The sequence below is a fragment of the Kogia breviceps genome, chromosome 1, assembly GCF_026419965.1.
Source record: "Kogia breviceps isolate mKogBre1 chromosome 1, mKogBre1 haplotype 1, whole genome shotgun sequence".
In the NCBI taxonomy this organism is placed as follows: Eukaryota; Metazoa; Chordata; class Mammalia; order Artiodactyla; family Physeteridae; genus Kogia; species Kogia breviceps.
In genome coordinates, this window is record NC_081310.1 from 66190820 (window position 1) to 66213996 (window position 23177).

General features: G+C 53.0%; 1 protein-coding gene across 7 annotated transcripts in view; it reads left to right on the top strand.

Annotated features, from left to right (window-relative positions):
* The window catches only part of LRRN2 (leucine rich repeat neuronal 2), a 64336-nt gene extending 42057 nt beyond the window's left edge, over positions 1 to 22279 (top strand). For 3 of the 7 annotated variants that reach the window (XM_067033409.1, XM_067033400.1, XM_067033407.1), the window contains exon 2: positions 19239 to 22279. In XM_067033409.1, coding sequence (XP_066889510.1) covers positions 19476 to 21614 — 2139 coding nt within the window. In that variant the 5' untranslated portion in view covers positions 19239 to 19475 and the 3' untranslated portion in view covers positions 21615 to 22279. Of the gene's footprint in view, positions 1 to 8105; positions 8127 to 8778; positions 8877 to 9463; positions 9664 to 12139; positions 12274 to 19238 lie in introns of those variants that run through there. The other 4 variants (XM_067033403.1, XR_010840555.1, XM_067033405.1 and 1 more) reach the window with 4 other exon arrangements.
* The last annotated feature ends 898 nt before the right edge of the window (positions 22280 to 23177 follow it).

Here is a 23177-nt window from a genome sequence, read left to right on the forward strand (position 1 = left end):
CAAAGACAGCTGACACCTTGCTCCCTTCTTTACCTGTTCTCCTGCTCCTGGACACAGGGTGATCCCAGAATGTGATGGAGTGAGAAGGTGGAGAGGCAGAGCACCTGGGGTGGTTTCCCAGCTCTGCTAGGGGTACTCAAAGGGCAGCTTCTGGGACCAGTCTCTTGTGCACCTGACTTGCCACCCAGCTGGAGGAGACAGAAAATCTGCCAGTACCTAAGGCTTCCCAGGCTCTTGGGTATGGCTAGAAAGCCAGCAGATTTGCTATTTGCCCAGAGTTTTGAGATCTGGGGAGAGAGATGCTGGAGAAATACAAGCTACAGCTGAGTTAATTATTATTATTTTTATCATTATTACAGACGAGAATGTTCCCCTGTTAATTCCCTGGGAAAATGACTGAAAACGAGCTGGCACCACCCAGGCCTTGAGCCCAGGAAAGCAAGCAATGGCAAAATACAGCCTCCAAATCTGCTCCCCTCTTAGCTGGCTCACCTGGCCGGGCACCGCGCCTCTCCCTGACACACAAGTGCACACACGCGCACACACGCACACACACAGACACATGCACACAAACACGTGCAGCCCAAGCTGCTCCAGCAGAAGGGAGGGTACATAGCCCCTGGAGCACTTGTTCTTATCTCGGTGGAAGAAAACCGGCCAGGCTATATAGCAGAGCCCTGTGAGAGTTGGGGGAAAGACCCTCTGCTTCAGTTGTTCTGGAGATTTCTGTTGATAAGCACTTTTGCACACATCCATCCCATAGGCTCCCCCACAGCCTGGCAGTTGGGGAGCTGAAGAGTGAGGGCTCAGCATCACACAGTGCTGGAACCTGGATCATGGCTCCTACATGTACTAGCTGTGGGACCTGGGCAAGTTGCTTAACTTCTCTGAGCCTCCATTTCCTCTTCAGTAAATATAACTACCACTCTCAGGGGGTTGTTATGTGGGTTAGATAAGAATTAAGCTTTGTGAAAGGCCCAGTACAGAGTAAGTATTCCATGACTTTTACCTACTAAAATTCAGAGCAGACATTCTTATCCCCATTTTACAAGTGAGGAGAAACTGGGGTTCGGTGAGGTAGTCCCATAGTTGGTAAGTGGTGGAGCTGGGATTAGGATGCTGCTGTTTCCCTGGGAGAGTTACATGGTGGCAGTATGGACTTGGGCATCCGTCGAGTTGGCCCTTTGCCCTCCCGCTGCTGCCAGCTCTGTCCTCCCTGGCCTGCCTGCACACATGGCCACCCCTCTGGGGACTTCTCAAAGTGGTCACCCGGACAGCGTCTGCAGCTGTGGCTCAGTCTCTGCCAGGTGGGGGTGAGGGAGTGGGGATGGGTAGAGGAGACCCGGAAGCCAGAAGGAAGCATCAGGGCCTGGTGGGGGCGGGGAGAGGATGGTGATGGATGAAGAGCAAAGTCGGGGAGGGGTGAGAAGAGGTGGGTGCGTTAAGAAAAGAGGTGGAGGCTGGGAGAAGACACGGGCGCCACAGCTGACTCCTGAGGAGCCCCATGGCTGGACTTGTCTGGCTCCCTTTGCTGAGACTACTGAATGTACCTTCCAAGAGGAGCTTCCTGTCGGGTAGCAGTAAAACATCCTTAAGCTTGGTGGCAAATCCAGCCATTAAATTTATTTTTCAAATATAATGTGATTGAATTTATGGTACATGAATTATATCTTAATGCTGTTATTTATATATAATTATGTAATAATTATATATACATGTATATACATATATATACTTATACATATGCATATACATGCATATGTATAAGTTTATATATATATAAAATGGGGTTGTTGAGAACACTCGTTCTTGCCCCTTCCTAGTTGTATGATCTTGGGCCCGAGGCTTGGCTTCTTTTAGTCTCAGTTCCCTCATCTAAGGATTAAAAGAAGTGATGAGTGGCAAGTCCCTGGCAGAGAAAAAGCCCGTAATGAAATTAGCTAATTGCTTTGCATCTGTTTTAGCGGGACAAGGTGTATGCCATTGTCCCTAGTTTAGGATTAAGGAAACTGAGCCCAAGAGAACCGTCTACAGGTCTGGAGGGCAGGCACTGGGTGGAGCTCGGTGAACGTTTGCAGAGTGAAAGGCGTTTCGCCCCTTGCTGGCACAGCTCTGGGCACCTGAAGAGGCTGAGGAGGGAGGCCCTGTGGCCCAGGGGCCAGCTGGATCCCAGGGGGACAGTGGGCCTCCCCAGAACTGCTGGGGCTGGGCTGGACTCCCCTAGGCTTGCTCGCACAGGAGGGACCCTCACAAGCCAGGAGCTGAGAGGGCTGCCAGGGAAGGGAGGCCTCAGGGTGGGATCCTTGGCAGGCATGCGAGCCCCAGACACGCTTCCGCAGCCGGGAGGCAGGAGCCTGGGTGGGCTCCCTCTTGGGGCAGATGAGCTAAAATGCAGTTTCTTGGCAAGACATGCCTTTTTTATTTCAACCTCTCTCTCTCCCAGGAAGTTCTTCCCCACATCCAGCCACAGTAGCCTGTGGTCTTTCATCTAGTTTCCTGACCTCTGGTCCTTAGAGGAGATGGACTTGACTTCATGCCCAAGCCAGACACTCTCCCTGAGGTGGCCAGGAGGACAGGTTGGACCCACTGAATGTGCCGGCATGTTCTCAGCGCTTGGGTGTGACCTTTCGCGAGGCACATTCACACATTCTAGGTGTGGTGGGTTAGGAGGTCAGGGTCCTGGAGAATGCCTAGTCCCACCCCAGCTTCACCCTGGAATTATTTTCCTAGTTGGACGCCTGGAGTGGAACCCATTCCGAAGGTTGAAACAGGAAAAAATTACCAACCTTAAGAGGAAACAGGGAGCAATGCTGTGAACCTTGGCCTCTGCAGTCAGCCTGTCTGGGCTTGCTTCTCTGCTACGTACTACTTACAAGATCCTGGGCAGGCTTCATAATATCTGTAAGCCTCACTTTCCTTATCTGTAGAATGGGGCTGCCAGAAGTTCCTACTCCGAGGGTGTGGGGGGATTCAATGAGACCCTGCATAGACCCTTTAGACCCTTTAGACCCTGCAACACTGAGCTTGGTGCCGAGTGGATACTGAAGCTCGGGTTGGAGGCCTGGCCCTGAGATAACGCACTGAGAGGGCCCTGTGAATGGTGATACACACACGGGGTCAGTGCTGCCGATCATACCGCCCAGACTGCAGCCAGCACACCTTATGCCAGGGCCTGACGCTTGGACTGGGGGGAGCAGGCAATCACAGTTGGGGTCCCCCTACGTTCAGTGAATGCATTTATGAAGCAGAAAGGAGGCCAGAAAAAAAGCAAAGAAGAGAAAAGAAACTCCAGCAAATTCTCCTCTGTCCTCCCCCAGCTCTGCAGCTCCTGGGGGAACTGAGCTGCCTAATACAATGGGATTTAATAAAATGCCTTTAACTCACAAAGTTTGTCTGCTGCCAGCTCCTTAATTAAATTGCCTAATGCTGCTTTGCGATGGCAGCACAAACTCCTGTGTTTAAAGAGCATGGTGTTGCCATGGCACTCCCCCGACAGGACGAGCCAGCTGTGGAGGAGCATACAGATGAGACGTGGGGCCTGGCCCCTGCTTGCAGTATCCAACACACACACACACACATGCACACACACACACACACACACACACACACACTCTCTCTCTCTCTCTCTCTCTCTCTCTCTGCAATAGACTCTGGTCTGGTTTTCCTGGGAAAGGATTTAATCCTTGCTAAGAATGCTGAGCCGAGGCTTTAGAAAGAGGAGACTCGGGGCCATTTGAGCAGAACAGAGCTGGCCAACTGGTATGGCAGTGGGTTCCAGGCCCAGCCCTGCAAGGCCTGGGCAGCCAGGTGTCTCCCTAGCCACCCGCTCCTACAGCAAGCAGCTGCCTCCATTTCCGCTGGTGCACCATCCAAATCCATTTGTCTATGTGTGGTGAGACCCAAGAAGGGTGGGTAACACTGGACGAGAGTCTGATTGGTTTGATGAGAAAGGGGGTATGTTTTTTCACACATGGAGGGCGGAGCAAAGAGAAACTCACTTGCTTATGGATTTTTCCTTTAGATGCAGTGTCTCTCAGCCCTAGCTTCACAGTAACACCAGCTGGATATTTTTCCCAATATTTTATTATGAAAAATTTCAAATATACAGCAAAGTTGAAGGAATTTTACCGTGAGCAATAATATACCCACTACCTAGATTCTACCATAAACCTTTTAAGAGACTTGCTTTATCACATCTCTTTCCATCTATCCATTAATCCATCTTATTTTTGGTGCATTTTAAAGTAAATTGCAGACATTAGTATACTTTTCCCTAAATACTTTAACAACTGTGGCGTTCAACTTTATTCTACAGTTTTGTTTTTCTTTTGATGTAAAATTTACATACAAAGAAATTCTGGGGAGTTTTAATTCCATGCCTGCATTGTACCCCCAGAGATTGATTTTAACTGGTCTGGAGTGGGATGTAGGCATCAGTATATTTTAAAAGATCCCCATATGAATCTTAGGTGCAGCCAGAGTTGGGAAACAGAGATAACAGGAGACAAAGGATTGTAATTTTTTTCTCCTAAGGAGAATGTGGAGCTCCGGTTGACCTGTCCCCTGCCTATCCTTCCAACCCCACTCCCCTTCCCCCCGGTGCCCTCCGTGTGTACATCACATGTCCACGTTTATGCTTCTGTTAGGATGGATCTCTGGGTACATGTGAATCCACTCATTCTCATGTTAGCCTTATAAGGTCTCATATGTCCCAATGGCAAAATCCATATCTGTTTCAGATATTGAATATGTCACAGAGATGAAACCGAACATGTTCTCTTATGATGATCAGGGTACTATGGTGACCAGGATGGTGGCGGCAGTGGATGGAGGGATAATGATGCTAGCGGAGGGTGTTCAGAGTGATGTGTGGTGGTGACAGTGAGCGAGGGGGTCTTAGTGATCACAGCTGAGGACATGATGACAGTGGGGTGGGGACATTGATAGAGATGGTGTGCTGCAGGTGGGGTGACCACCGTGCTGGTAAATCTCGGGTGGCAGCATCGAGGTGGTGGTTATCATGTTGATGCTGCTGATGTTTCCCTTCTTGTGAGGGCGGCGTGCAAACAGATGCTCATGCGCCGCACTGATACACATCTGGGAAGAATGTTGGTTGTCATATGGCAGGAAACTAGCTTGGTCCCCACATGGGAGAACCCCACTGCTGCACGGTACAGCTCCTTCCAAAATTCTGAGAGGCCACCTGAGAACCTTATCCCCCACTGGAGACCTGGAAGAGGCCCCGACAGAGAGGCAGCAGCCCCACATTTAGCCACCCTGTTCCGTTGCACTTTAACAAGACAGCTCCAGCATTAAGTATGAGTGGATCATTAGGAACGTTTATTTAAGATGAACAGCTCTGAGCCAGCCGGACTTGGGATGCCAGCCATCCCATGATCGATAGAGATTTTATTTGCTGCCTGCGTGGTTTCCTGTTCCTTTCATGCCTGGTAAGCTTGAGGGAGGAGAGAGGAAAGTGCTCTGGTTCCTCTCTTAACCCAGGCGGTAGAGGGCAAAGCGCTGCAAAACCCCAGCACTCCTGTCTCTCACCACAGTACTTAGCTGGCACCCCTCTGCATTGTTCTGGTCTGCTGGAGTGAGAGTGAGGTTTGGGATACTAAGATATACTACTTTAAGTAGATATATCAAATATATATTAATATGTATATATGAATAAGCCCAGGAATTGATGCTGAAAAAAACCTTAATAATGTCGTGCAACCCTTTCATTTTATAGATGAGAAAACTAGGACCAAGTGGGCAACAAATAAAATCTCTGTTGAGAACGACAATAAAAATACTCTTCATGTATATAATATCTCTCATGAGGCAAAGACACCTCACACCTGTGATCTGATTGGATCACAGCCCTGTGAGCTGGCAAGGAACTTCCTGCCCATCTGACAGCTCCTGAGTCATTCGCAGATTGTTTCCACTAGCAGTGAGCCTAGGTGGTATTTGTGTAGCACTCCCAGCTCATAGCATATTTCACACTCATGGTTTCATTAGATCTGAACCAGATCTCTGGACAGAAAAGATGGAAGGAACTAGTCTTATCCGCATTTTTCAGAGGCGAAAACTGAGCTTCATGGAGGTTAAGCACTTTGCCAACCTTGCACAGTTAGAAAGTGGTAGAGTGGGAACCAGAATCCAGGATCCCAGCATGAGTTGACTGGGGCTGCCGTATCAAAGTACTACAAACTGCACTGGATGGCTTAAATAACAGAAACTTGATTGTCTCAGGTTCTGGAGTCTAGAAGTCTGAAATCAGTGTGTCAGAAGGGCAGCAGGACCAGGCCGTGGTCTTTCCGAAATCTGTAGGAGAGACTCCTTCTTTGCCTCTCCCAGGCTCTGGTCCTGGCCTCCCTGGCTCGCAGCTGCAACACTTCAATCACGATCTCCATCACCACATTGAATTTTTCCTGTGTCTCTGTGTCTGTGTCCAAATTTCCCTCTTCTTATAAGAACACCAGTCATTGGATTAGGGCCCACCCTAACCCGGTATAACCTCATCTTTACTTGATTACATCTGCAAAGACCCTATTTCCAAATTAAGGTCACGTTCACAGGTTCTGGGAGTGGGACTTCACTGTATCTTTGGGGTGGGGTGGGGCACAGTTCAATCCGTAACGATCCCTGACCTAAGGCAGTGGCCTTCCCACAATGCGGTTTGCATCCTGTGCTCCATCCCATTCATTTTCTCCTCCTCGTCTTCTGCTCCCAAGGACAAGGTGCTCCCCTCTCCTGCAATGCAGAAAGTGGGGCTGGCTGCTCTTCCCAAATGATTACAAGCTACTAAGGTGGACTCATGAAATATGGGCAGGCTTTTTGTCCTTTTTATTCCCAGGCAGAAAAAATCATTAAGGCTTGCTCTTAATTAGTTTCATTTCGAAGCTTCTAAATATTGATTTAACCTACACTCCTTTGTACTTGCTGCAGTCACTGAATTATGCCTGTTATTGATCATGAGGTGGAAGTGCTTCTGTCCACTGGGCTCTGGGCCCTGGAAGGCACTGGTCCCCCAGCGGGTGTGTGGGACTCAGAAGGCATTGATGGGCTTGGAGGAAAGAAGCCCCTGCCAGATTGGAAAGGGCCTTCCCTTAAAGAAGGGCTGTTCAGTTTAGGCTGGGGCCCAGTTTCTTTCTCTTGGGTTGGCCCAGGCTCAAGGGAATTTGAATAAGAAGTCAGCTGGAAATCTCCCATTCCATTCTGGGCCTGAAGAGAGCTGGGCAGAGTGGGAACTGGAGGAGGGTGATGTGGGGTCGGAGTGTAGAGCATGGGCTTTGGCAGCCAGCCAGACCTTGTCTGAGTCCTGGCTTTACCAGCTGGATGTTCTTGTGCAAGGTACATACCTGTCCTCCACATCTGTGAAATGGGGCTAGTAATCCCCATATCTTACTGTGGTTTTGAGCATTGAGTGCAACCACTCATTTCAGAGCCCAGCCCAAGGCCTGGCCCATAGGCAGTCCTTGCTCAATGTCTACCATTATTAACGTTGCCATCCCACTGCAAAAGTAAGTCTGGACTTGGAAGTACACTGTCTTTTAGCCCTGGCTCCATTACTTGTTTGCTGTATGATCTTGGGCAAGTCACTTAATATCTTTTCCATTCAAACGGGGATAATGGCATCTATGACGTTGCAAGGCTATTGTGAATATCACACAGGATCGTGGAGATGGAAGATTTTAAATTGCAAAGTGGTGCATCCAGTCATAATGGATATTATTGATGGCTGTGGTAGTCACTGCCTTAGATGCCCTCTTGGCTGCCCCCTACCTCCAATATCACGTCCAGACTGTTCTGGCTCCAGCCTGCTGCTCCAGCCTCTTCACTTCACCTACATTCTTGGAAACTAAGGCAGACCACTCAGTTCTTGGAGTTCACTTCACCATTTTTATCCCAGCACCTTTGCTTCTGGTGTCCCCAGTATGTATAGAATGGTCTTGTACCATCTGCATCTGCTGACCTAGACAACACTTCCCTGGGAGGTTTTTTTTAAAACAACTTTATTGAAGTACATTGCATACCAGCAAATCTACCCATTTTTAGTGTATAATTCAACGGCTTCTAGAAATTTCCTCACAGAATTGTGTTCTCTCCTCCAGACTATGCCCCTGTTGCCCTTGGTAAGTACTTCTGTGACAACTCTTATCATACTTTAGTAGAGTGCTTTGTTTTGTTTTGTTTTTAAATTTGTGACTCCCTCCTGCCCTTCCTATGACCTTGTATCCCTATCCCCTCACAGCACCAGCATACAGTCAGGGCTCTATTAATGCTCTTGGGTAGAGAGCTTCCTTGTGGCTGGGACAGAGAAGGTGAGAGGGGTCTGGAAAACTCAACTCTTATCTATCAGGATAATGATAAGGAGTTCATCATACACATAGGTTTGGTTTTTTTTTTTTAATAGCTTTTTATTTATTTATTTATTTTTGGCTACATTGGGTCTTCGTTGCTGCTTGCAGGCTTTCTCTAGTTGCGGTGGGTGGGCTTCTCAATGCAGTGGCTTCCTTTGTTGCAGAGCACGGGCTCTAGGCACATAGGCTCAGTAGTTGTGGCATGCAGGCTCAGTAGTTGTGGCTCGTGGGCTGTAGAGTGCAGGCTCAGTAGTTGTGGTGCATGGGCTTTGTTGCTCTGCATCATGTGGGATCTTCCATGACCAGGGCTCAAACCCGTGTCCCCTGCATTAGCAGGCAGATTCTTAACCATTGTGCCACCAGGGAAGTCCCCACGTAATTTTAATTGAGCGTTCCTAGCGGGCACTGTTCTCCTCGTTTACAGAATTCTAATCTCATCTGGAGGGTCCTTGGAGGTTATCTAGCCCAGTAATTCTCCATGCGTATACATCAGATTCACCTGGATGGTTTCCTCAAACACAGGTAACTAGGCCCCACCCTCTGAGTTCCTGATTCTGGAGGTCTGGGGGGGGGGGGTTGAGAATCTGCATGTCTAACAAGTTTCCAAGTGATGCTGATACTGCTGGTCCAGGGACCTCAGCTTTAGAACCACTGCTCTAGCCCAACCTCCTCATTTCACAGATGAGGAGCCCAAGGGCTAGAGAAGTAAGAGGACACACTCCAAGGCCTGTCCCAGGCCAGAACTAGGACCCAGCCCTGTCCTGTCCCCTGTCCTCTCCCACCAGTTCTCACGCCCTGACCTCTCCTTCCCACCCTGACTTCAGAGAAGCTGGATAGGGGCACAGAAGGTTGGACAGGGCTTCTGACAAATGCTCTCCACGGGCCTGACCCCGAGCTGGGGAAGGGTGATGGGGGTGCTGCTGAGGGAGAGGCCAGCGGGACTGGGGACGGGAGCAGCGGAAGAGGAGGGCCACGGGATGGAGAGCGCATGAAGGCATGGGCAGGGCAGGCCTTGGGGAGACGATGAGGACGGACAGGCCATTCTTCCTGCGGTTGGGGATGGAAAAAAACCCACTGCGGGGCCTCAGCTGCAGCCATTTATCTCTCAGGCCTGCCTGAGACAGCTGACAGAAGGAGAAGGCAGTGAGCCACGCCGAGACCAAGGCTCCTTCCGCCTCGTGATTTATCTCTGAGCTTCATCTGGCAAACCTGCTGATGAAACGAGTCTCCTTTTCTCTCCGTCTCATCAATTTTCATTCTGATTTCATTTTCTTTTTCCGTTAGAAGAGCTTTGGCCTTTCTCCTTGTCTAACTGGTCTGTTCCCCATTTGCTCTGCCTCTTTCTCCTCAGCCACCCAGGCCCCAAACCCTCTCCCCAGGCATTCCTCCCACCCCCACCATGCCTTGGTGCTTCTCTCACTCTTAGTTCTGGGCTCATGAGTCACAGAGTTGCCCTCGAGGGGCTCACAGTCTGAGAGGGGAGTTGAGCATCACAGTGGCTACGGGTTCTTCAAGGATGTGGCAGGAGAAGCAAGGGATTGATTAATGGGGCGTGGGCGGTGCTCAGGGAAGACTTCAGAGAGGGGAATGCACAAGCGGTGACAGGGACTTCTGGGCAAGGCCCCTGCATGTGCAAAGGCACGGGGACAGGAAAGAGCATTGCTTGCATCTATCTGACGCCTTCCCTCTCCTTCCGCTGCACCTAACTCCCAGGGATCCACTGTGTCTGAAGGGCTGCAGGAGGGAGCCTTTCAAGAATGCTGCAGGAAAAAAGAAAAAAAAAAAGAATGCTGCAGGGTCTGCCCAGCAGCCCCGGCTAATTCTAGGAAGGGCAGGGAGAATTATAGGGAGAGAGGTGGGAGAGGCTCGAGGTCAGTAGCTGGGCTTGGCTGCCCCTCTGGCTTGTGCCTGTGGCCAGTGTGGAATGTCTACAGGCTGCGGTCAAGCTGGGACATTTAGAGCTCTGCTAGGAGGGGCCCTCTCAACCCTTCCAAGGAGCACCTGGGCAAACAGAGAAGCTGCTCACCTAAGGCAGGAAGAGTGAGCTGTTGGGTGAGAGTGTGTCAGACATTGGTGATCTGTAAATGAACTGAGTTCTAGAGCCTTCTCGAGTCCTAAAGACTAGAACTGGACCCTGGTTGGAGGCCCCAGGGAGTGCTTAAAGTTGACCCAGGAAGGGCAGCTCCGTCAGGAAGGAGTGTCAGACTGAGATGGAAGGGTTCCTAGGAGATGCTGCCTGCGTTAGAGGCCACGTGACCATGGACAGGCCGTCTGGTGTGGACCTGGTACACAGGTGGCCTGGAAGCCAGGGACTGTGCCTCAGACAAACCGTGGTAGGTGAAGAGGGAAGAGCTCTCCAGTGAGCGCCAGGCACTTAGCAGGCATCATTCTTGCAGATTTCCCCCCATGAGGTAGGCTCTCTCCCTTCGTTAGAGAGGAGGAATCTGAGTAAGGATGCTCGAGGTCATACAGCCAGGATTCAGATGAGGATTCAGATGCAGAGCTGACTCCAAAGCCCTCCTTTGAACCGCTAACCTAAGATCTCAAGAGTGTCCACAGGATTTCCAGAGGGGGTGCCTGAGGGAGCTCCAGAGCGGGAGGATCATCGTAGGGTGGAATCCAGAGGCAGAAAGTTAAGTCAGAAGTGCCTTCTCCATCAAGGGAAGGGCTACAGTGGCCGTGCAGTGGCCAGAGCCAGGGCAGGGGAGCCCGGGTGCGTGCCTACAGGAGGTGCACTCTGGGTGTCCTTCACGAGGCCAGATTCAGGTCTACCAGCTCTTCAGGAGCTCTGAAGCAACGAGGCCCCTTCTGTTCTCGTGCCCTGTCCTTCCTTGCCTTTCTTTCTCTCCTTCCGCAGGCATCTTCTGAGCTCCTACTGTGTGCCAGACTGTTGGAGGAACTGGCAACTTGGAGCACAGTTCTTCCCCTGAGGGCCTCACAGTGTGGAGGGAGAGACAGACTTAAGTAAACAGCCAGTGTATGATGGAGGAACGCTGAGGCACCAGAGGAGCCCAGGAGAGGCATGGAGGGGTCAGAGAAGGCTTCCTGAGGATGGGGAGATAAGTCAGCAGAAGACTGGCGGCGTGTGGCGGTGGAGTTTAGCCTGGCGCTGCTCTCCAGGCCCCTGCAAAGCTGGCTCCACTCCCCTGAAGCCTCTTGGGTGCAGTGCAACCAGACAAAAATGACTGTGGGCTACCTACTGGCGCCCTCCACTCCTACTTAAGAAATAACGAGGCAGGCTCCCTTCCAGGCAGTAGAATTGCAACACCCTCTGTCCAGGGCCAGTCCAGAGACCTGGGAATGTAGATATTTCTTCCTGGGAACAAGTCCCTTCCCTCCCGGGCCAGGAAAGGGTTTTTTACTGGAACTGACTCTTCTCACTCCAGAGGGCAGGGGAGGGCAAGGGTAGACAAGAGAATCCTCATCCTCTCACCAGGAGATGCCCTCTCATGTCCCTCCCTTCTCTCCTCCAGTCTCCCCAGTATCCTCCACTCTTGGCATTCAGCTTCGGGCACCAGAGTCATGGAAATAGAACGGGCTGGTGTGTGAGACACAGCTGGGTTCACACCCAGGCTCTTCCACATTCTAGCTGTGGGACCTGGGTCTGATCCCTTGTCTCCACTGAGCTTGAGGTTTCTCTTCTAAAAAGTACCTACTTACAGGGTTGTTGGGAGGATAGGATGAGGGATCTCTAAAGTGGCCAGCAAATAGAAATCCTGCACGTAGAAGGCACTCGGGGGCGTCGTATCTTCCCTCTGACACTTTGATTTATGTCATCCTTCCAGCGGCATCAACTGGAGTTGAAGGGACTCACCTCACGCAAAGAGAGAGGCTTTGCAGACTCATCATTTTCAAGCTTTTATAGCTGCGACTCAAGGGCAAGAATGCATGATTTTGCATCACATCTGTCTGTACACAGGTGTGTGTGTGTATGTGTGTAAAACAGAGGGGAAACATTTCTCAAAACAATGCTTAGTCTAGCTACATACAATGCACTCTATTTTCTATTTCATTTTTTAAATGTACATTGTTATCCACTTGAAACTGTTTTCATGACCCACTAATGGGTTGCGATTCATAGTGCATGGCTATAGAACACGTCCCACCCTTACCAGGAAATTCTGCACTGCACTAGGCTCTGAGAAGACAAAAATAAATAACAAACCATCCTTTCCTCCAGGAGCTCACAGCCTGGTTGAGAACACAGGCTCTCAGAATGACAATAAGGAAGGTGCTGTTACCCTGGAGGTCTGTTCAGAGTTTCCGGGACTGCAGTGGGTGTAACCACCCTTCTAGGAGGGCCTCTGGGAACATGTCACAGAGGAGGTGGCATTTGGGCTGGGTTTTTATGGCTGAAGAGGAGTTTGATAGTTGAAGTTGGGGAGGGGTTTTGCTGGTTGAGTGAGAGGCCTGAGGAGGAGAAGGAAATAGCAAGTCTAGTCTAGGAGGAGCATGAGGTGCCTGGGAATGAGAGGGTCACTCAAGGGTGAGGAGGCTGCTGTGAGAGTCAAGACAAGAAATGAAAAGGGAACGTTAGCGTGAGCACTGTGGTGTGTGTGTGAGGTGGGAGAGGGGCGCGTCACCATGGCAGAGATTTCCAGTCTTGGAGACTGGTGGATGGCAGTGCCTCCTGAGCAGGTTTGGTGGGAGACGTTGGGCTTGGGACAAGTTGAGCGCAAGGCACCTCTGAAATGGGCCGGTGGAGAGGTCTGGGGCAGTTACAAGTGAGTCTGGGTCTCTCCTTCCTGGTCACTCCCCCATCTGTCCTCTGCCTGGTGCCCCAGATTCTGTAATCAGAATACCTAGGGGTCTGGCAACAAAAAGGGGCCAGCAATGCTGCCCCAGGAGGCGGCCAAGACCCAGCAGGGCTTTGGGGAAGGGCTGCCAGGAGTTTATCCTGCCATCTTCTTGCCTCAAGGCAGCATGACACTCACAGGCCCAAGTCATAGGATTCCAACCAGAGAGGGGACCCTAGGGCATAGAGCAATTTCTAGATATGGGAATTGTAAAACACGAAAGAGGAATGAGAGGAATCAGTCTCCCTTCCCGGAGATCGCTGATTAAGTGTGAGACCCTGAGAAGCTCTAGCCACTATGAAGCAGGAGGATGAATTAAGTGAATTTCAGGCCTGAGGTTCTGGCATTCCCTAAAGCCAGAGTCAACTGTTTCCAAAGACCCTGGTTCCAAGTTGCGATGGAGAAGGAAGGGGAATTCTGGGTTTAAAAGATGAAACTGATTGATGATGCTAGAAGTCAGGACAATGGTTAACTCCAGGTGGGGGCTGGACATTGACTGGGAAGGGCCACGTAGGAGCCTCGGGAGGGCTGGAAATGCTTATATCTTGCTATGGGTGGTGGCTGTACTGGTATCTACTAAGGTAGAAATTCATCAAGCTGTGCACTTGGTATTCGTGCCATTTATATACTCCCCTGTACCTAAGTTATACCATAATAGAAAGAAAAAGTTTACGATGAAAGGTGAGAGATGAGAAATAGGGGCTAAGATGGGAGGAAAGGCAATGGTGAAGGGGGCAGTGAAGGCAGCTAACAGGCACGTCATAGACCCTGCATCCTGACTCCTCACAGCAGTTCTGTGAGAGGGTCTCATCCTCATTTCCCAGCTTGGGTCGTCTTAACTTTGTCCAAGGTCACACAGTGAGCGGCAGAGCCAGACTCAGACTCTGATCACAGAGCCCAGGCTCCTTCAGCACCACCACTCCTCCTTTGCATAAGTTATTTATGGAATTCAGACTCTGGAAGACTAGATAAATGCTGAGGTCTCCTCCAGCTCTGAGGTCCTGGCTGTCTGTGATTAAATGAGGGGCGGGAGTGAGGGGCCATGCTCACCTCTCGGGAGGAGCGGAGGCCAGGTGTACAGATGGAGCGACGGCCTCCCCCACCTCTGCATCCCCCAACCCAGCGCTTATCTGCTGGTGAGGAGGCTGGAGTTTATCAATGCTACACTCAATTATGCTGCCCATCTGTCTCCGCAGCTCAGGGGGACCTGGCACTGAAGCAGCAGCGAAGGCCAGGCAATTGATCACTGCCGCTGTTCCTCCCTGCGGAGGGCTCCCAGATCAGGGGGGGCTGGGCAGAGGCTGTGGGGAGGGGAGAGGAGTTGGGGGAGGGCGAGGCTCTGCATCCACCAGCCACCTGGAGGAGCAATGCTGTCTGTGCTGGCAGGAGCCTGGGACTGTACTGGGGGCAGGGCCAGAGATGGAGGAAAGGGAGACGTCGGCTTCTCCAGAATTCTTCATTTAGGGCTTTGCCAAGGGTTGGAGTTTAATGGGGAGTGTACGGGATCAATTGCATACTTTCTGCTAAATCCAGAGCCGCCGCCGGGAGGAGGTGGGTCCATTGGGGCTTGCAGAGCCAGCCCTTCCAAGAGAAACTTTGCTCCTGGAGTGGGCAGCCCTGCTTCCCCTGTCACTGACGGTCATGGCTCCCGCTGTCCCTGAACAAAGAGGAGCATCCAGCCCCCAATCCAAAGGCAGGCTGAGGTCTCTGTGCAGCCTGCGGGCTCTGTCTGTCCCTGTGCTTCCAGGCCCAGCCACGCACTCAGAGGAACAGGGTCTTCCCCATGTGTGGCAACTGAAGCAGGCATTCTGGGCCACCAGCCCTGCTCTCTGCTCCTGTAAGGCGGGCGTTGAGCTGCCAGGCAGTGAACCTTGGCTGGGCTGGTGGGGCAGGTTACAGAGTCAAAGACCTGGGTTTGAATTCTGACCCCACCACGTCAGAAGCTGTGCAAACTCTGACGTGTCAATTAACCTCTCCTTGCTTCAGTTGCTTCCCCTGTAAAATGAGACTAAACAATCCCTTCTCTGTCTGCACACAGGGTTGATGGGAGAGTTACACACTTGACAATTTGTATCCACTCACCAGTACCCTCTGCATGCTCAATCCTACACTTGGCTCACTGGGAACACAAAAAGCATGCAAGACATAGCCCCTACTGCAAAGAGCTTGAAATCCAGTTGGGGAAAATGTACACGTGGTAGTCTGAACTCCTGCTCACCCCGGGAGATTATAGATAAAAGACAATTAGCTTTCTCTGCAGCTCCGGCTCCCAGCAGAAATTGCTAATCAAGCCTGCATGAGTGGGCCATGTGCAAGACAGCCTTAAGTGGTGATGGCAGGTGAGTGGGCAGCTCTGAGTTCTCTCTTGGAAGGGGCTGTGTGCTCAGCAGTGAGGGGAGGACTTGTCTGGGCCTTTGCCAAGCCTTGGGACCAGAGGTGCGGACAAACATGAGTCATCCAGCCTGTTGCCCGTCTCTGGGCCTCTCTGGATGCCGAGCCCCAGCCCAAGGCTCCTGGCTGAGGGGCTGGAGCTCTGGCTCACCACCCGCCCCCCAGCCCAGCCACAGGGGCAAGGAGGAGGGTGAGCCTGGAGTGGAAGGAAAGGCGAATCTCTGGATGTTTTTAATGAACTTTTTTTTTTTTTTTTTTTTTTGCGGTATGCGGGCCTCTCACTGTTGTGGCCTCTCCCGTTGCGGAGCACAGGCTCCGGACGCACAGGCTCAGCGGCCACGGCTCACGGGCTTAGCCGCTCCGCGGCATGTGGGATCTTCCCGGACCAGGGCACGAACCCGTGTCTCCTGCATCAGCAGGCGGATTCTCAACCACTGCGCCACCAGGGAAGCCCTGAACTTTTTTTTTTTTAATTAATTTATTTATTTATGGCTGTGTTGGGTCTTCGTTTCTGTGCGAGGGCTTTCTCTAGTGGTGGCAAGCTGGGGCCACTCTTCATTGCTGTGCGCGGGCCTCTCACTATCGCGGCCTCCCTTGTTGCAGAGCACAGGCTCCAGACGCGTAGGCTCAGTAGTTGTGGCTCACGGGCCCAGCTGCTCCGCGGCATGTGGGATCTTCCCAGACCAGGACTCGAACCCGTGTCCCCTGCACTGGCAGGCGGACTCTCAACCACTGCGCCACCAGGGAAGCCCATTAATGAACTTTTAAATGGCTTCTCGATCCCATCCATACAGTTGAGCACCGGTAGGACAAAGGTGCCAGGACAGAGGTGTTGGAGGAGGAGCCTGGGGCTCGGGCAAGGTCTGAAGGCCCTCTCCACCCACTGCAGCCTCCTCTCCCCTTACCAACTGTCTTGGGCTCTCCTAATCATTTTACATTTTTGGTCCTGCCAGAGTGGCACTCTTAAAGGTGTGACGTTTTATCTAGTCCTGCTCACAGCTCCCCATCCCACCTGGGGGCGACACTGGGCCCACAGTGGGCAAGCTTAATAGGGGCTTGTTGAGTCCTGGGACCCAACTTCTATCCCCCACTAAGAAGTTCTATAGCTGGGGAGCCTCCCAACTCTGGGAGATGAAAAGAGAACTAAGCCTTGCTGAGCTCTCTGTGTGCACCACACCCAGTTCCTTTAATCCTAATGACAGGCTCATTTTACACATAAGGAACAGATGCTCAGAGCAGTGGACTTTCCCCAGGGTGCTCTGGTAGGAAGTGGTAAGTAATAGCAAGATCTCTTTGCTGGTGGGTTCTACTTTCTTGGGTGAGGCCTGGGCAGGAGGCAGGAGCCTCTGGTGTGTGCGTGTGGCAGGACCACAGCCCTAGTTCCGTGACAGGGCCATCCCAGGACTCAGCTTGTCCCTGCTGCCTCTCCACTCACATAGCACACGGCAGAGTCTCCCCCACTCTTCCTGACCGCCGCTCACCGGCCTGGGCGGCTGAGTACTCCAGGCTCCCCTCTGCACGTGGACGCGGGTGTGCACGTCTGTTTGCCCTGAGTTTTACGTGTCAGTGTACACACACCCCCACTCAAAACCTCTGTGCATTTTAAGTCATGTTGTTTTTCCCACCTTCAGAAATAGCTGCAGAGGAAGGTGGGAAGTAGTCAAATGTAAACAGGCACGCTGCTCCCTTGCTCAAGGGAGGCCTCCAACTGCTCCCCTCCCCGGCCCCAGCATCCTGGAAGTGGGATGAGGTGGGCAAAGAGCCCCGCTGGCCTGCTGAGAGGCACTTGCCTGGAAGGTGGTGGAAGACACAGCTCCCAGCTTCCTGCAGCTCCCTGATAAGGCGTCATCTCCTCCGGGGACAAGGATGGGCACCCAGCCTGCTGCTTCAGCAGCCAGTACAGCTCAGGGTATCCAGGGTAGGGTCGGGCTAGATCTGGGGGCAGAGAAGTACAGTGTAGATGGCACAACCTCTGAATTTGTGTCTTCTGACATTTACCAGCTGTATGGCTTGAGCCAAATTCTTTAACCTCTTCCAAACCTCAGTTTCTTCATCTGCAGACTGTGGGTATTAATGCTTATCTTGTAGACTCTTTATGAGGGTTAAATGAAATAAGACATAGTCTTTGAAAGGTCCTGGCAAATAGCAGGCATTCAATAACTGTGCACTCCACTGATGTCTGCAGCTGGAAAACTACCCAGTCAGACCTCCACTCAGGAGTCAGACCAGGCCCAGGGGCCCCCTTTGGTTCACCCATCTCGGTTCTAGGTCAAGGCTGGACTTTCGTCTAGGGCAAAGCATCCTGGCCATGGGTTCTTCTAGAGAACGCAGATTGATTGTCCATACCCAGGAGGAAGGAACAGCAGGGGCTTGGATTCTAGATTGGAGTGGGGGTAGGGACCCAACCTCCTGGAGGAAGGGGCCCTGGGACCATAGAGATTGATTTATACGATCAACCCTCACTGGGCACCTGTCCTGGGCTACAAGCATGATGATGAGAGAGACAGGTCCCCAGGTGGAGAGATATTTCCACATGATGTGATGAGGGCTGTGGCAGAAGAAAGCATGGGGTACTGTGAGAGCACAAGGCAGGCCCCCTTAGCCATCCAGGGGTGGGGAGGGTTAGAAGCAGCTTTCTAACTGGAGGTGACTGACCTTAGGTTGAGTCTTGAAGCACAACTGGGAGTTGTCTGGGAGACAGGAGGGGGGTTGTTGGGTAAATCTGACCTGAAAGGTTGGTCACAGTGAGTCAGTAGGATGGCAAAAGCCAGGAGAATTGGCTGAGGCCAGATCACATATGGTCAGGACTGAGGTGCTCAGACCCAGGCTTCTAAACCCACCACCTCCTCCTGGCAGTTTGGCTAGGCTATAGGGGAAGGGAAAGCCCCTGCCTCCAGGTAGGGAAGTTGGCAAAAGCCAAAGCTGCTGTCCCCTATCCCAGGAGAGCCTAAGCAGACCCCAGGTGACCACCCCACTTCCCCAGCCTGTCTGGGTGTGGGGTCAGGGTCCACTGCCTTTCAACTTTCAAAGTCCTGGGAGCACACCCTGGAGTTTAGAAGCCGCATTTGTTTCTACCACCCTCTACCCACACTGCTCAGAGGGATGTCTGAAAACTGTCGCTTTGAGGAGAGATGTGAGGAAGGTTGGAGAATCTACTCCCCATCTCTCTGGGCTCAGAAGGACTCTGAAGATGACAATTTCAGCCATCCTCTCTCCTACACACACACACACACACACACACACACACACACACACACACACACACACACACACACACACACACACACACACACACACACACACACACACACACACACACACACACACACACACACACACACACACACACACACACACACACACACACACACACACACACACACACACACACACACACACACACACACACACACACACACACACACACACACACACACACCCTTCTGCGAGTTATCCTGGAAGCTTCCAAGGCTCAATCTCTTGCCCCTTCCTTGAAGACTCCCAGTCATTCCCCGGCAGATCAAAGAAAAGGACAACAAAGCCTAAGGACTGTAGGGCAGAATCCAGGAGCCCTGGCTCTGATCTTGTCACCCCTCTCAGCTCCTTTGACCTCTTGAGTCAAACAGGGCAGACACAGGAGGAGGGAGCAGATTCTGCTTCTCTGCAACCTCCTTAACTCTGCATCCTCTTCTTCCAGGGCTGCCCCGATGGGGCATGGCGGTGAGTGAGCAGACCGAGCGCCAGTGGACAAGGATGGAGAGCCGCACCCAGGAGGGCAGGAAATGATGCCCACGCATCCCCGCCTAGAATGACTGCCCAGGGAGAGTGGTTCCCCGGGCCCTGGCAGGGCTGCTGACCCTCAGCCTGCAAACCGCTAAGAGCACAAGGACTCCAGACTCTTCCTGTGGGTGGTCCCCTGCCCTGCAGCTCCACCATGAGGCTGCTTGTGGCCCCCCTCTTGTTAGCTTGGGTGGCTGGTGCCATTGCCACTGTGCCCGTGGTACCTTGGCACGTGCCCTGCCCCCCTCGCTGTGCCTGCCAGATCCGGCCCTGGTATACACCCCTGTCGTCCTACCGCGAGGCCACCACCGTGGACTGCAATGACCTGTTCCTGACAGCTGTGCCCCCGGCGCTGCCCGCGGGCACGCAGACGCTGCTGCTACAGAGCAACGGCATCGTCCGCGTGGACCAGAGTGAGCTCGGCTACCTGGCCAATCTCACGGAGCTGGACCTGTCCCAGAACAGCTTTTCGGACACCCGAGACTGTGATTTCCGTGCCCTGCCCCAGCTGCTGAGCCTGCACCTGGAGGAGAACCAGCTGACCCGGCTGGAGGACCACAGCTTTGCAGGGCTGGCCAGCCTTCAGGAACTCTATCTCAACCACAACCAGCTCTACCGCATCGCCCCACGGGCCTTCGCCGGCCTCAGCAACCTGCTGCGGCTACACCTCAACTCCAACCTGCTGAGGGCCGTGGACAGCCGCTGGTTCGAGATGCTGCCCAGCCTGGAGATCCTCATGATCGGCGGCAACAAAGTGGACGCCATCTTGGACATGAACTTCCGGCCCCTGGCCAACCTGCGCAGCCTGGTGCTCGCAGGCATGAACCTGCGGGAGATCTCTGACTACGCCCTGGAGGGGCTTCAAAGCCTGGAGAGCCTCTCCTTCTATGACAACCTGCTGGCCCGGGTACCCCGGCGGGCGCTGGAGCAGGTGCCTGGGCTCAAGTTCCTAGACCTGAACAAGAACCCGCTCCAGCGGGTGGGGCCCGGGGACTTTGCCAACATGTTGCACCTCAAGGAGCTGGGGCTGAACAACATGGAGGAACTGGTTTCCATTGACAAGTTTGCCCTGGTCAACCTCCCTGAGCTGACCAAGCTGGACATCACCAACAACCCCCGGCTGTCCTTCATCCACCCCCGCGCCTTCCATCACCTGCCCCAGATGGAGACCCTCATGCTCAACAACAATGCTCTCAGTGCCTTGCACCAGCAGACGGTGGAGTCCCTGCCCAACCTGCAGGAGGTGGGTCTCCACGGCAACCCCATCCGCTGTGACTGTGTCATCCGCTGGGCCAATGCCACGGGCACCCACGTCCGCTTCATCGAGCCTCAGTCCACCCTGTGTGCCGAGCCACCAGACCTCCAGCGCCGCCCACTGCGGGAGGTGCCCTTCCGGGAGATGACGGACCACTGCCTGCCCCTCATCTCCCCCCGCAGCTTCCCCCCCAGCCTCCAGGTGGCCAGTGGAGAGAGCCTGGTGCTGCACTGCCGGGCGCTGGCTGAACCAGAACCCGAGATCTACTGGGTCACTCCAGCTGGGGTTCGACTGACGGCTGCCCGGGCAGGCAGGAAGTACCGGGTGTATCCTGAGGGGACCCTGGAGCTGCGGAGGCTGACAGCGGAAGAGGCAGGGCTGTACACCTGTGTGGCCCAGAACCTGGTAGGGGCTGACACTAAGACGGTTAGTGTGGTTGTTGGCCGGGCTCCCCCGCAGCCAGGCAGAGGCAAGGGATGGGGTCTGGAACTCCAGGTGCAGGAGACTCACCCCTATCACATCCTGCTATCTTGGGTCTCCCCACCCAACACAGTCTCCACCAACCTCACCTGGTCCAGTGCCTCCGCCCTCCAGGGCCACAGGGCCACTGCTCTGGCCCGCCTGCCGCGGGGTACCCACAGCTACAACATCACCCGCCTCCTTCAGGCCACGGAGTACTGGGCCTGCCTGCACGTGGCCTTTGCTGATGCCCACACCCAGTTGGCATGTGTATGGGCCAGGACTAAAGAGGCCACTCCTTGTCACAGAGCCTTAGGGGACCAACCTGGGCTCATAGCCATCCTGGCTCTCACCATCCTCCTGCTGGCAGCCGGGCTGGCAGCCCACCTTGGCACTGGCCAGCCCAGGCAGGGAGCGGGTGGGCGGCCTCTCCTTCCAGCCTGGGCTTTCTGGGGCTGGAGCACCCCCTCAGCCCGGGTGGTATCTGCACCCCTTGTCCTGCACTGGAATCCGGGGAGGAAGCTGCCCAGGTCCTCAGAAGGGGAGACACTGTCACCACCACTGTCGCAAAATTCCTGAAGTTCAGCCTGTTCTCAGCAGTAGAGAAATAACTAGGACTACTTTTTACCAAAAGGGAAGCAACCTGGGCCAGGTACCCTGCCAGGAAAGTAACATGGATCCACATGCTTGCGGCCTGGCAGCTGGACCAAGACAGCCAGCTTTGTGGCCCTAGGGGGTGCTCCTGCAGCCTCCAGAAACTGCCCTTACCTTCTGGGGGCTCCTCCGCTGCCATTCTGAAGAGCGTCTCCAAGGAACAGGAAGGACTCTGGCTAAAGCTGCCCACCTCCCCAGTTGTCTGTGTGCCCAGAGGCTCCTGGGCCTGGATGTCCCCTGCCTGTGTCCTCGGGCCCTTGGCCCACAGGATGCACCCCCTCCTCTTCTCTGTCTCTGTACAGTCTCAGTTGCTTGCTCTTTCCCCTTCTGGGCAAGAGTTGAAGGAGTCCTCTCCTTCCCTCCTCGGGGGACTGCTCCCAAAGTGGGGCCCCAGTTGGATCAGAAGGACCTGTGGGAGAGGGATGCCCAGGAATGCCTCTTCTCGGCACCCTTCCGGTCTGCACTCTGAGGTTGACTTTCTATAGGCAATTTTGTACCTTTGTGGAGAAATGTGTCACCTCCCCCCAACCCAATTCATTCTTTTCTCCTGTTTTGTAAAAAATAAAAATAAATAAGAATAACAATAATAAGGGGAGGGGAAGGAAACAAAAGAAAAATAATCCTTTGAATACTGAATATAACTAAAGAGCTCTCTGCTCTGAATCTCTTCAAAGCCTGAGGGTGACAGAAAGAGGGGCTGGAATGGGAGAGGAGGGAGGAGAGAGAGAGGAACGTGGTGCGAGAGAGCACAGTTTTTCCCTTTAGGTTTGAATTCTGACCTGCCAGGCGCCTCTGGGCCTGCTCCCCCAAAGGGCCTGGAGATCTGGAGAAGAGGGACAAAGAGCAGGTGAGGCTAACACGAGAGGAAAGAAGAGACAAGGAGAGGGCGGGAGAGGAAAATGGAGGAAAACCTGGAGATGGAGAGAGTGGAAATTTCCATCACCAAATGTCACCCCGTCTCTTTCTGTGATAAGCAATTAACATGCCAGTGCATGGGAAGCACTTCCCATCCTATTTCTAATTAAACAAACCCAAGAGGCAGAGTCATGCAGAGAATTGCAGATCATCAAGACAGCAAGAACTTGGGCTCACTGGGGCAGGAGAGGGTTGTGGGGTGATGGAGGATTTGGGGAGAGGAGGGGCTGTGGGACAAGAAAATTGCTGCATTTATCTTTCTGGTCCATTTCAGTATAATCTGCAATGAGCCTGGTTTGCTTTTGCAGTATTTTTTTTTTTTTTTTCATGGATTGATGTCTTAGGACCAATGTGAAGAGAAACATCTTTGGAAAAGCAGAAGAGCCAAGGGGAGGGGCTGCTGTGGCCAGCTGAAGGGCGGTTGCAGAGCAAAAGGCCGCTGGGCCACAGCTCTTGTTTCTGAGATGGGTCTCTTGAGACCAAAAAGAAGCAACACGTGAACCTGACGTCTCCTGCGCTACAGACACGTTTAGCAGACTCGTAGGAAGCGGGGTCTGAGTCACCCTAAGGTTG